The following is a 14,122-nucleotide window of genomic DNA, read 5'->3' on the forward strand; positions in this document are numbered from 1 at the left end:
AATATACTATACCAGTGCATACTATATCACCATATACACTATGGATGGATTAACAAGCTATATAAAAAGAAAACTGTGCAGATGGACGTTAGAATATGTCATACTCTATGTAAAGGCCTCTTACACACAGTAGATATACAGTGCACCCACACATGGATGCTTGGATGCGGGTGTATTTGGCAGGCCCTGTGCTTTCATTCGGAGCTCTTTGCCATCTAACACATTCCCTAACCCTAACCATTTCCACAGTGCACATGCAAAGCAGGGATAATTCATTACTTAAGACTGGTCTTTAAATCGTGATTATCTCAATGTCTGTGACAGGAACACAGACCCGAGGTCTTTGCCTTTTTTTTTTTTTTTTTTTTTTAATTACAGTTGCTCTGTGTTGTGCAGGCATTAATGCACTAAGTGCAATCCTGTGGACTTCTCACAAGCTACACAGGCTCCCTTGGGCTTTAACTGTTGCCAATGGATGCACTGCCTGCTCTATAAAAACCAATTAAAATAATTACACTGATTCCCATGAAGGCAGAAAATGTGACCTTTTAACACTTATTACTGGCATTATATATAATGCTGCAAAATATTTTGTTGCAAGACATTTGCCCTCTGTTAAACCTTATAGAAACCCCCCTTCCCCCTTCTAATGTGCAAATCTGTATGTCTGTATTTTACTATATATATATTTATATATATATATATATATATATATATATATATAGTAGAAATGTCAATTTACTTTTTCAAAGAACTTTAAGGCAAATCAAACTGTGTAGTTCAAACTGACATTCCTTGACTGTCTTAATGACATAGCTGATTGTCGATGCCATCTTACCTTAGACTTGCTCCAGGTGTCTAAAGATGAGCGATTGAGGCATTTTGTTGTTGGTTGAAATAATGAATATGGCAGTCATCATTTACTCCTGACATCTGAGCTGCTGAAGATGCGGGGATTAACATTAACCATAGTTTTTAAGGAAATGATCCTGATCACATAAATGCATCTATGTTTGCACGTGTGTGTATGTGTGTTTATTTCACTACTCTCTTATTACTTACAACAACTTAACTTACAAACCAAACACCACAACTTCATTTAAACTATCCAGACTGAAAAAACGGTTGGCTGACTGTCAAATCAAACACAGAATCTCTGACTTTTTGATCACTCAGGACACTCTTGATCATCAGTTTAAAAAAAACCTTGTGTATATATATATATATATATATATATATATATATATATATATATATATATATATATATATATATATATATATATATATATATATATATATATATATATATATATATATATATATATATATATATATATATATATATATATATATATATGTATATATATATATATATATATATATATATATATATATATATATATATATATATATATATGTATATATATATATATATATATATATATATATATATATATATATATATATATATATATATATATATATATATATATATATATATATGAATGTATGTGTGACAGTGGCAGACATGAGAAGCTCTGTTTTAGCAGTCTCTAATGTAAGAGCGCCCCCTACAGTCCCGATCATTTATTCTACAAAATTGAGAACATCCAGACAATTGTTCGCCGTAATAAAAAAAAATGAAATCCCTTTCATTCTCACGTAGCTGTATTGATGCATATTACTTACTATACTTACTTCCTCTCTTTTGCATTATTGTGGGTATGCTGTTTAACCGAAATACAATGCATTAATTACCTTTCCATTTTTAAATATCTCGACCGGTATCAAACATGCCTCGTGCATAAAAAGGCAAATCGTTATTGAGTGCTTTTTCATTTGAAAAAATCTGCAATTGGAGCAATATCATCGTCAGCCGCGAATAATTGGTGGTAATAAAGATATTAAAGATGAGTCATACCTCTGTGACAGGGTGTGTACGTGTGTGTATGTGTTTATTTTTGGAGCGTCGTGCTAAAAATACAGTGGGTTATAACTGGCTGTCGCGCGGGGAGATGGTTGGACTGTTATTGCTCAGAGGCAGCCTGGAGTCTATGGTCTCCTGAGTTGTCATGGAGACCATTGTATTTTGCCTCTCCCGTGATTGGTGCTGCCGGGTTGAGCAAGTATATGCTATTTCTGTCTTTTTCAACACCTTCACCCTGCTGTCTTTCTCTGCCTCCTCACTCACACACAAGTGTTCTCGTTTCGCTCCTATTGTTATCTTTCCTATTCCATTAATCCTTTCGGTGACAGTCAGCCCACCGACCGTCTTTACGCGCGCCTCGCTATTGATCTATTGATTAATTGATGCTGCGATCCCATGTAAGCTGCTGTACTTGTTGTCTGCAAACAAAGAGAAGGAGACTCGTGTCGGCGAACAGAGAAGCGCGTCAAGCCACGCATAGCTAAGATCTAGTCTCGTCTTCAAATCGCGGGTCCTGATCATCACGTCTGTGCCCCCGCGGATGTGTTTTCTCTTGAGCAAAAAGTTACAAAAGAGGGGTCTCTTGTGTGTGAGATGCCGTTGCCATGTCTCAGGGCTGGTCTCTCGATACGCTTTGTTTACAAGCTAAAAACATTTCATCCTTTCGTCCTTTTTGAATTAAAGCTGTCCTCACAGACGTTCGGTTTCCTCTCACTAAAAAAACGAAACATGTTAAAATGAATATGTGTGGATCTTGCACTATAAAACGCGCGAGGCTAGAATAAAACGGTCTCGTTGCAAGTCACGCAGTCCTGTTCATCGTTCTATCAATTATTCATAAAAGTTTTATTATTATTTCTTCTCTGGGTGAGTTTTTTTACTCTCGCAGAAAAGGGAGTGTTCAGTCCTATAGAGCCGTTCAGTTTGTAGACCCCAAAACCCCGAAGAGAATTAGCCTTGGGTTCCCTTGGGAATATTTCTAATGGTTTTTTAGATTAGCGGTTTTTGATTTATGAGTAAAGTGAGCATGAAGAGACATTTAGTCCTACTTTACTCAGTCATACCTCAGACGCGAACATTTTTACAAAACGGCGATAGCCTGTTTGTGATTAGCAGTGTTTAATTTTTGTTGTAGAACAAAATGTATTCTTATAAATGGATAATTATTCAAAACTGACACGACGTTGTGCTTCGGGCATCCCAAGTTTGAGTCCCGTGTTGCGGACCTTTCAGTCATTTCTTTGTAAGTTTTTTGCTCCATACATCATGCTGTTGGCAATAGATAGTGGACCTTTTTGTCTGCAGAATTTCCCCCAGAATGCCACTAATGTGACCAAACCTTAAGTCTTACAAGACCTTATACCACAAAGAAGCAGACCCGAACGCAGTATGTACTTGAACTTGTGCTTTTGTTTAAGCCTTATCCGTAATTTCCGTGTGAGTTTGACCATCGAGCACATGTTAACGGTTGTTTATCTGGTGCTGATAAATAAGAAGAAAACGAGACGTCAGGAATGTGTTTATTTGGTTCCGTAGTTTGTCCGGTTTGCTGAAATAAATAAATGAGTCATTCTTTTTAGAAGACAGCTCAATGTGGGTTTTGTGTTCAGTCAATGGTGTCAGTGCCAGTTGAGTGTTTTCTCTTACTTTTGTGCTCGTAGCTGTTTTAGTGATGGTTCTTTATCATCTGTATGCAGTATTTTATACAATATAGACAATTCCAGCTGTATAGGTATAGAATCCCTCAATAAATTGCAGTGTTCAGACAGACATGGCTGCTATGTTTCTGTGAGCTCGCATGCCCAAAGTAAGATTTACCTGACATAAATTTGCTGCACATTAACAGCAAGTTTGTCACAAACGGTTTGACACAAGGAAAATCCAGCCAATGAATTTTAAAGACAAAAAATAAAGATGTCAGAACAACCTAAGATAGAGTCAGAATATCTCTTGCTGACCAAGAAACTATTGTATTTTACGCATTATTGTGGTAATGCTAATATACCCCAAAATACTGCATGAAATACCTATATATAAATGCTTATTTTTTATAATATATATTTTATTGAACAAATGACTGTTTGACAGAAAAAGGCATCCACACAACCGCTGGTCCTTTCTCTCGGTCCCTTTGCGCTTTGGCAGACTTTGCAACCACAAACAAACAATAATCAGGGTCTCATGAGAGGGCTTTTAACGGATTGGACATAGAGATCAACCCGAGCTCAAGTAAGAGACCGAACGAGGGGGGGGAAAAAGCGACTGTTTTTCTTTGCAACACCCCCCATGGATCCCAAGAACCCGACGTGACCCCGTACCGCAGCCCGTGCGCGCGAGCGTACGCGCCCGAGAGCCTGCGGACGGACGCACCGGGACCGGGAGGGCACTAGGACCCGGTGAAGCGAGGAGGGCTGCCTGCCTGCATCCCTGTCTCCTCTCCATTCTGCTCTGCAGTTGCCCTGTGCGCGTGTGAGGGAGAGCACATGTTTATGTGTGTTTGTGTGGATGTGTGTGTGTGTCAGAAAAGGGGCGAGAGCTGGTTTCGTACGGCGCCGCCTAAAGAGACGGCGCGTTTTGTTATCTTTCCGTCTTCTCGGCAGCGTGAACATCAGCCTGACCACCTGGACCATCCGCCTGCCTGAAGCATCGCTGACGGGGAAGGGGGCGATCTCTCTCTCTCTCTCTCTCTCTCTCTCTCTCTCTCTCTCTCTCTCTCTCTCTCTCTCTCTGTGTGTGTGTGTGTGTGTGTGTGTGTGTTTGTGTCAATGTGTGTACATGCGTGTGGGCGGGTGAAAGGGTGAGGGGCGGAGAGATGAAAGGGCCAGGTGAGGAGGGGTATTGGGTACCTCTCTCTCTCGCTTTCTCGCTCTCTCTCTCCCCCTCTTCTTATGCCTCTCTCACAGTCGCGCGACACTAACCCTGGAAGCTGAAGAGGAGATCCTCGCTGCCGGACCTCTCCACTACAGGTACGTTCTCCTCATCTGCATCTCACGGAGCTACCGTTCCTTTAACTCCGTACCTCACACCGACGCCTGTTTAAACTTGTGCATCCTGGATGACATGCATATGCTGTAGTATTTCCAGACGGACGAGTTGGAAATGGCTTTCAAGATCTCGCTCCTGCAGTTAAACGTTTCTCCGGGCTTGCTTTGTGGGCTCCATCATTGCTGTTTGTGTCTTTTCTTAGGAATCATGAACCAGGGGTGGCCTTGAATGGAGGTGCTGGCATACATGACATATGTGTAATGTAGCACCGAATCAGTTCACCTCGGGGGATTATGGGAACTGTTTGGAAGCAGACAATGATCCGGGCGATCGTTGGGGTGATTATTTAGGTGATGACAGCAGACATCGTGTTTATAAGTGTGGGCTATTAGTTGTAAAGAGGCAGCACTGGTCACCCTAAGGGAGGAAAGGAGAAGAAGAAGAAGAAGGGAGGGGAAAACACAAGGTTTTTGAACAACAGAGCTAGTTTTCATCGCTGTAAATACTGAGTCATGTGCATATTACAGGGTCATATGTTTCTCAGTTGGCAGCCCCTGAGATTGTTAGCTGTCGCTGATTCTTGTCTCACAAAGTTGCAGGAGGGTTCACAGAAAGTCGACGGTTTTGAGTGCATTTGCAGGCTTCATCTTTGACCTACAGATGCATTTAAGAGCAAGGCAAATTCCAATCCTTTCCTATAGAAAGTGCCAGTTGTTTTTAAAATCCTGCCATTTTTAATCAGACACACCATTGAAACGGCAAGAAGCTGTTTATGTTTCCTGTCACGTGCACGAGCGTTAGAATCCTCGCTGGATGGTGACCGCAAACTTGCATAGGACAGTTTTTTTTTTAATGTTGATTGTTTACAGTACGTCATGACATGGTTAATGGATATGTAGGTTTCTAGATATAACGAATGAGAATTTCTCCGTAGTGCTTATTACAGAGCTGTAGTGAGCGTCATACCAAAATCAAAGCTTGTAAGATAGCCTAAAATGTACTTTAGCTGAAATCTTAAATAGCGGTTTTATTAGTCACACAGACTATTATATTTAGTATGACTCAAGTGGAATGCATTAGGTTTTACCAATGAAAGTGACTTTTTAAAGCACAGATGTAGAAATGGCTCCTTACAGGTGAAGTGCACCACTAATGTTAATTAAACAGAAAATGTGAAACGACTTCTGTACACACCTTGAGCTGGTTCGGCTGTGTCCAGCTTGTTGAAATTCTCACACAAGCAATTTGTTTAGATTCATAGTTCGATTTGTCTTTTTAAAATGTCTTGTAAATACTTTGGTTTGTCTGAAACCCTTAATGGGTCTGATTTTGTTTAGTTCGGGTTAGATAGAGTGGTTGTAGATCGGTTTGTCTAGATTGTTCACGTTCAATGTTGGGGAAAATATACAATAATTTACAATAATGTAATATGTTAATGTAATGTTAAAGTATTTCTATTAAGTATTTTTCTATTTTCTATTAATCAAAGATTCTGGGAAAAAAGTAAAATATATTAAACACAGTTATCAATATTTAGAATAAAAATAAATGCTTCTTTTACTTTTAGTTTAGTTTATTTATATAGCACAATACAACAACAGCCATTGACCATTGTGCTTTACAAAAATTATAAAAAAAGAATAATAAAGCAAAAATCTAAATAATAAAACAACATAAAATTGCATAGTACCGGAAATAGTACCTACAGAGGAAAAACATTCTCAGGACGGTTCACATATTATCCTTTTCTAAAAAAGTTTTGAGTTTTATTTATTTATTTTATTGTTATTAGTTTTATTATAATATATATTCAGTAGTGATATATTGATTCAGTAGTGATCATCCTAATAAATAAAGTCAGGTTATTTCACAGTTTGGGGCCGACTGTGGAAAAGCCCAGTCTCCCTTTCTTTTTAGTCCTTGATCTTGAAAATCAGCATATTAGAATGATTCTTGAAGGATCATGGGACACTGAAGACTGAAATAATGGCTGCTGAAAATTCAGTTTCACGGTCATAGAAATAAATAGCATTTTTAACTATATTAATAACTTTTTTTCATTTTTATCGTTTTTATTGTATCTTTATCAAAATCAATCAATTACATCAAATGCAGCCATAAACCTCTGAAAGGTGGTGTAAACATATTAATATGACTACAAGAGATAATCTAAAAATGTAATTCTGCCATCATTTACTTAATGTAATTTGAGACAACGTAAAACATATTCTGTAGAATGTTGGTAACCAAACTGTTTTGTTTATTTCCATGGAATAAAAAAGAGATCTTGTTTCACAGAAGACAGTCAGTCCTACAGGTTAGAAATGACATGAGGGTGAATAATATATGTACAATTTGCATATTTAGGTGAACTATCTAACTTGAAAAGTCTGCGCTTGCACAGAAAGACAAAGTGGATGCTTCATGTGTGTTAATCCTTAAAAAAAAAAAACTGATTAGCTTTCTGTTATGGACAGTACACTTGAAAGCTTGCTGAACCTCAATTATAACTGTGCATGTAAATGTAGTCTATTTTGTGAAGGATCCTTTTGTGAACATTTCTGCACATTTAACTGTGACAGAGGGAGGTATTTTAACCACAAATTACACTTCACCTCTAAGGTAATAACTTTGCGTATTCTCTTTTAGCAGCGCTGGATTGCCTAGCACAAGTAAAAATCCTGGCCTAGTTATGTAAACTTCACAGGTTATATCCCGAGAGGTTATCTGGAAAGGTATTGAGTTCACCAATCACTGTTGTGTCATTGAGCCCTTTCATCTCAGATCAAAAAGTTATTATTGTTTTTTTTTAAAATGCCTTTTGTTAAAGTATGCTTTAGTAATTATTATTTTGTGGATGACATTTAGTGCTGTTTTTTAAGATGAAGTTCACCCAGAACTAAATATTCTATTCATATTTACTCATTTTGTACGAAATGTGGAACACAAAAGAAGACATTTTTAAACATGTCTCTATTTTTTTGTATATTCAATAATAGTCAATAAAAAAAAATCCATTTAAATATTCTTTCAAATATCTTTCTGTGTTGCGCAGAAGAAAGATAGTCATACAGGTTTGGTGAGTAAATGATGGCAGAACTCTTTTTTTCCCCCCTTTTACTTCAAATAACGTACTATTTTGAGTATTGGTATTTTTAAATGCTAAAAACTCTAAAGCACCCAAACCTTATGATGAAGACGAAGGGCTAAATGTTATCACTATTATCACCACAATCAAGCTCATCATAGTCATGTGGATAATCATGCCACTGTAGCTCTAACTGCTTTTTGTCTAGCCAAACCACAGTTGTGATACCTTCCAGGTACAGAACAGCCCCTTCACTTCAGTACTACAATCAGTTAACCATGAGATCATTGTGGTCACAAGCCTCAGGCAGAAAACAGTCTTTATGCTTACAGAGATGTCCTACAACAACAGTTTATAGCTGAATTAGAGATGCTTTTGAGTTCTTGTCACAACACCACATTGTGTCACAAGGGAGAGTTTGTGCCCTCAGAGAAAAAAACGGATGGATTGAGGATGTGGAGAAACAAAGCTGGTCCAGTGTTTTTACATTAAAATATGATATTGTAAATTTGTGAAATGATCCATGTGAGGTAGTGTGCAAGGTGAGGTTATGACCATAAACACAGAGCACATGATTGCCAACAGTGGAAAGGACTTTGAAGGGTGTGTTTAACGCACATTCTGTACGTTTGTGTGAATGTAGGGTTGAGTATTTGTGAAGAATGAATTTGATTCACAATCAAATTTTGACTCATTTTGATTTGATTCCAATTAATTTTTTTATTTGATTCCGTATATTTTAGTTGTAGTTGTTGAGCTGTGGGGTCATGAAATGCACACGTTTTTAAGCATTGCGATCAAAACAAGCTGTCAATATGCGATCAACAGTGAAAGAGAACTAATTTTGTTGTATATTGGGCTCATTTTTGCCACTTCAGAAGGCCTTCAAAAGGTTAGATTCACACAGTTGCATGTGTCAAAATGCCCTTCTTTGCAAGTATCCCCTTATCTTAAGTGAAAGCAAACTGAGAAAGAAAACGCATATGTAACAGTATTCAGCCTGATTTCACTGCAATTCCTACACGTTTTACAAGTTGCTAATTGGTATTAATTTGCTTGAATGGCCTACACCTAACCCCACGTACAAAGTGATTTTAAGATAGCTTGATCTTTTGATCCAGGCAGCACTTAAAGACAGCAGTCTAATATCCCTGCTGTCTGTCATTCATGTTAATCAAACAACAAAATAGACAAAGGCTCCCAATGCTGTTGACTAATTCACTTTTGTAGCTTTAATAAGAAGAAATATATATATTCAGTTTTCACAGTGACCAATATGCAGTGTTTTTATACATTTGATTACTTTATACAATGTATGTAGCTTTTCTTATTTATTTGTTCTACTGTTTTTTTTGTCCTATTGCTTAGTTATTTTCTTATTCTAATTTAATCCCTGACTGTGTTCAGTGAGCACAAGGGAGATTTTTAGGTTAAAAAAAAGCTAGTAGTAGTTTTTGTAAAGTTTTCCCTGGTAACAAGAATGATTAAATTTTATTATATGAAAAAAAGTTTATTAAATAACTATGTCATGATATATTTTACAGTGAAATAAAATGATTGATATCATGATATAAGATTTTGGTATATCACTCAACCCCGGACCAGCTAACGGGAGTCAGTTGCTTGAGAATTGGACAACACTAGTAATCCTGTATGTATTTTGATCAGCTCAACTCAAACAACTTGTTTTTGAACTGCATTGTTATTACTTATAGCCCTTGAGGACAACTCAAAAGAAACACACATCTTACCACATTCAATTCGGACTGCAAACTTGAGTAAAGTATAATTTCCTTTGTTGTGGCGACTATCTTAGAATTAAATAGAATAGATATCTAAGTTTCCTTAAATAAATATCGCAATTAATCGCAAAGTCTGTTTTTTCATCCAACACTAACATGGCTTATACTTTAAAAGTTGTTTGCTAACATCATTGTCTTTCTTCACAGTCCCATCATGTCTCATTTGGAGCTTCCGGACTCTGAGCGCAGCGGAGCTCCAGGGATTTCAGAGGTGAATATTTGAAGATGAAACTGGACACTGCAACCCTAATCAGCCCCAACTCCAGAGTCCGACCTCTACCAGCATGTCGTAACGCCGACAGAACTCCCCCATCAAACGGTACTGCTGGATCACACTCTTCAGCAGGGGAGGATGGGTGATGGTCCCATGAGAATCACCTCCGCCCACAATCCTCATTCCATCCTCTCATGGAGCATACAACCGCCTACAACACACTGTGGAACATCACCCACACCACCTCTTGGCGCCCGAACGCAACCCAGCCCAACGCCTCAGGACTGAGCGGGCCCAGAGATGGACACCTCCTGCAGACGCTCGGCCTGTGCACCATGCTCCTGATGGACATACTGGCTATAGTGGGCAACTTAGCCGTAATGACAGTCATCGCCAGGACGCCGCGACTTCGCAAGTTTGTGTTCGTCTTCCATCTCTGCCTGGTGGATCTCATCGCGGCTCTGGTGTTAATGCCTCTGGGTATGCTGTCAGGTCAGGGCTTTTTCAACAAGGCTCTTTGTCAGGGTTACCTGTGTCTGAGCGTGGGACTAATCAGTGCTGCTATCCTCACTATCTCTGCCATCAACGTTGAGAGGTACTACTACGTCGTTCATCCCATGCGTTACGAGGTGAAAATGACTGTGGGGTTGGTGGTTTCAGTTCTGATTGGAATATGGATCAAAGCCATCCTCATGTCCGCATTCCCTTTACTCGGCTGGGCGCTCGATAGGGAGGAGCCGGGAATGGCTTTGGGGAAAGTTATGGGGAAAATCGTTGAACCAAAGTGCTGCTCGCTCCACTGGATGGAGGAAGGGCCCCAACGGCTGGTGTTCATGGTCCTTTTTACCCTCATGTACTTTCTGTGTCCAGTCCTCATTATCTTTGTGGTGTACTGCAACATGTTTAAGGTGGCCAGGGTTGCCGCCATGCAGCAAGGGCCAGTCCCCACGTGGATGGAGACTCCCCGGCCACGCTCTGAATCTCTGAGCAGCCGCTCGAGCATGGCAGCCAGTCTCAGCGGAGCTCGGACCACCCCTCAGAGGACTTTCAGCGGAGGCAAGGCTGCGGTGGTCTTAGTCGCCGTAGGAGGTCAGTTCCTCGGGTGCTGGCTGCCTTATTTTTCCTTCCACCTGTACTGCGCTGTCATGCCGTCCTCTCACGAATCCCTCGCACGCATGGCCCAGCTGGAGGACGTGTTCACCTGGATCGGGTACTTCTGCTTCACCTCCAATCCTTTTTTCTACGGCTGTCTGAATCGGCAGATCAGGGAAGAGCTGGCCAGAAACCTGGCCTTCGTTTTTAAGTGGGGGCGTCCCGGTGAAGAAGAACAGCTGCCCAGTCGAGAGGCTTCTATTGAGGAGAACTTTCTCCAGTTTCTTCAGGGCACAGGTTGCAATATGCGGCCAAGAAATTCCCAAAGCATCTCCATCCCTCAACAGGAGGAGGACAATCCTCTCTCCACTGAGCTCCGCAGGCCATCTGTTGACTTCCATATTCCTGGCCAGATCATGGAGGAGACCTCAGAGTTCATAGAGCACCAACACATGAACGACCTTAATTTATCGGACAATTGTATTAAGACAAAATCGGAACTGCAAGGTTGATATTTTCTGATGTGGAATATATATTTAATGTATCATATATTGTTGCTATGTTTTACCATTGGGTCTTTTTATACTCTGCCGACAAATTTGTACATAGCTTGTTTAATATTTTTGGTTGGTAGGTTTCTGTCATACCCAAAGCATATTTTTTTTCTTTTGAGGAGATATGTTGGACTGATGAAATGACCAGCACATTATCACTAGACAGAAACTTATTTACATAGATTCAACAACATTTGTCCGAACAATGTAACATGGAAGCAACATTGTGATGTGAAATCTGTATTCAAAAAGCGGCATGAACCGCAAGTGGTCGATGTTACAAATTTTTAATGCTCCTACTGTTAATTCAGACAATAAATGAGTATACAATTGGTTAATTATGAACTATTATGGTAACAACTAAATTTGGAGCATGCACTAATATTGAACCAAGGTTATTTGTGTGGTGGGTAGATTCTAATTCTTTAGTTGCCGTGAAATTATGGCTATCGACAATGTCATATATTTTGAAAAACATTTTTTTTTTGGTTTTTTTTGTTTATTCCTCAAAAATGAATTAAAATCATTGAAACACATATAGTCTGTGGTGTTGGTGATGTACATAGAGTTTCATCCTTTCCATGTGTACAGTTTAAAGGTTTAGTAAAAATGTATTTTATGCTTACCACAGCTGCATGTCTGCTCAAAACTACAGTAAAAAAAAGATTATTATTATGAAATATAAATTATAAAATATTTTGTAATAATTATGTATATTCAGACCTAAGCGAGAAAAAAAACCCTCAAAAACCCCACATTACGAATGTTTCTAATCTGAGTTGTATTATTCTGGTCATTTGAACAATGAAGGCCATGCAAAAGAAAGAACCCTAGCAGAATATAATGAATTCCCAAATTGGAAAAGCTATGAAAATTCATCAAGATGCACATTCGTACGGCAAGTCTTGCTAATCAGCCGTAAAGAGATACAATCTCGGATTGAAAAAAAAGTGTTTACAGAGAGTAAAAACTGCCTCAGTTTATTCAGTCACATTTTCCACACCTTGTGACATGAAGATGGCGGCTTCCACCTCAGGGCCTTGGGTTTGCTCAAGCACCTGATCCACAAAATGGCAAGGGACAATCAGATAGTCTCTGACAAAAGGTTAACAATCGGGTCAGCTGCAAACATGTGCCACTACAGATGTCCTTTTAGATTTTGCACTTCTCCACCCACTCCTATACTCCCAACTCTGGCAATACTGCTATTATTATCATTTTATTCATTTCTTACGTGTGAAGAAAATCGTACTACACCTGCGGTATTTAACTCATTAGCAAGATATGAATCGTCAGTTGAGTTCTCTCTTCTAACTGTAGGGACCATAAAAAAAAGTCTAGACATAGAGATAAAGATATAGATACACATATTCTTTATTTTCTATAATCAAAATATTAAAGTAGCTGTGCAGGCTGTTTCCATTTTTATATATCGCTAAAAACATTTTGGACATGCATTGTAATATTTTGAGGAATGAAAAGTTTATAACAACAAGATGATATTCTCAGAAGTCTTCTGCATTATTAAAAGACGCCCTGTTGTTTCTTCGTTGCTCTTGTGATGCAGACAAGATTCATTTTGGTGTCAATGGCCTTTTGTTTACAGGTAAACCTAACATGCGTTCCTGTGTCGGTGCAGTGTGAGCCCTGCTATGTTTTGCCATAAGCAGAATGAGCAGCATTTAAAAACACAGTAAAGTTAATTTCCATATAGACAAATTCGATGGTTGCTATTTTGGTGGTTACTATTTTGAGATGAAAGGCAGTAAAAAAACACGGTTTCGAATTTTCCATTGCAGTGACATTACTGCTGCTAACTGTTTTGTTAAAATGTAGAGGAGCGAAATATACTGGGTCAAAATATGAAAAAATATGAAGGACAAAACAATATATAATCTTATATAAGATATATATATAATCTTAAATACACACACATTCAAAAGATTGGGTCTTTTTTTCTCCAAATCAAGGCTTTTATTTAAGGGCATATTTAATTGATCAAAAGCGACTTTTATCATTTATCTTTTATTATATATATTATTATTATTATTTTTTAAATATAATAAATAATAAAATTTTTATAATAACAAATAATTAAATATTTAAATGATTTCTGAAATTGTGACTGAAAACATTTTATAATATAGTAAAATTGAATATATATATATATATATATATATATATATATATATATATATATATATATATATATATATATATATTTATTTTAATTCTAAAGATTTTCACAGTATTACTGTTTTGTATGGTAATAAAATAAACCATTAAAGACCCCAGATTTTTTTAAGTAGTGTATATATTTTGTAATTTTACAAAAATCTAAATTGTTGCAACTGAGTATTAACATAAAATACAATAAATATTTTTTGATTCGCATCCTAGACTTTGCCTCTACGAAAGGTAAAGATACAGTCATAACATTGATTCTTTTCAGCTATTA

At 37.9% G+C, this 14,122-nt stretch overlaps 1 protein-coding gene across 1 annotated transcript; it reads left to right on the plus strand.

Annotated features, from left to right (window-relative positions):
- The first annotated feature begins 4,216 nt into the window (after positions 1-4,216).
- On the plus strand, positions 4,217-12,200 carry gpr61 (G protein-coupled receptor 61). The gene is made up of 2 exons (XM_043246493.1): positions 4,217-4,895; positions 9,952-12,200. The coding sequence occupies exon 2, from the start codon at positions 10,213-10,215 to the stop codon at positions 11,620-11,622; it is 1,410 nt and encodes a 469-aa protein (XP_043102428.1). The 5' UTR covers positions 4,217-4,895; positions 9,952-10,212; the 3' UTR covers positions 11,623-12,200.
- Positions 12,201-14,122: the final 1,922 nt, after the last annotated feature.

This window comes from Puntigrus tetrazona, chromosome 8, assembly GCF_018831695.1.
Source record: "Puntigrus tetrazona isolate hp1 chromosome 8, ASM1883169v1, whole genome shotgun sequence".
In the NCBI taxonomy this organism is placed as follows: Eukaryota; Metazoa; Chordata; class Actinopteri; order Cypriniformes; family Cyprinidae; genus Puntigrus; species Puntigrus tetrazona.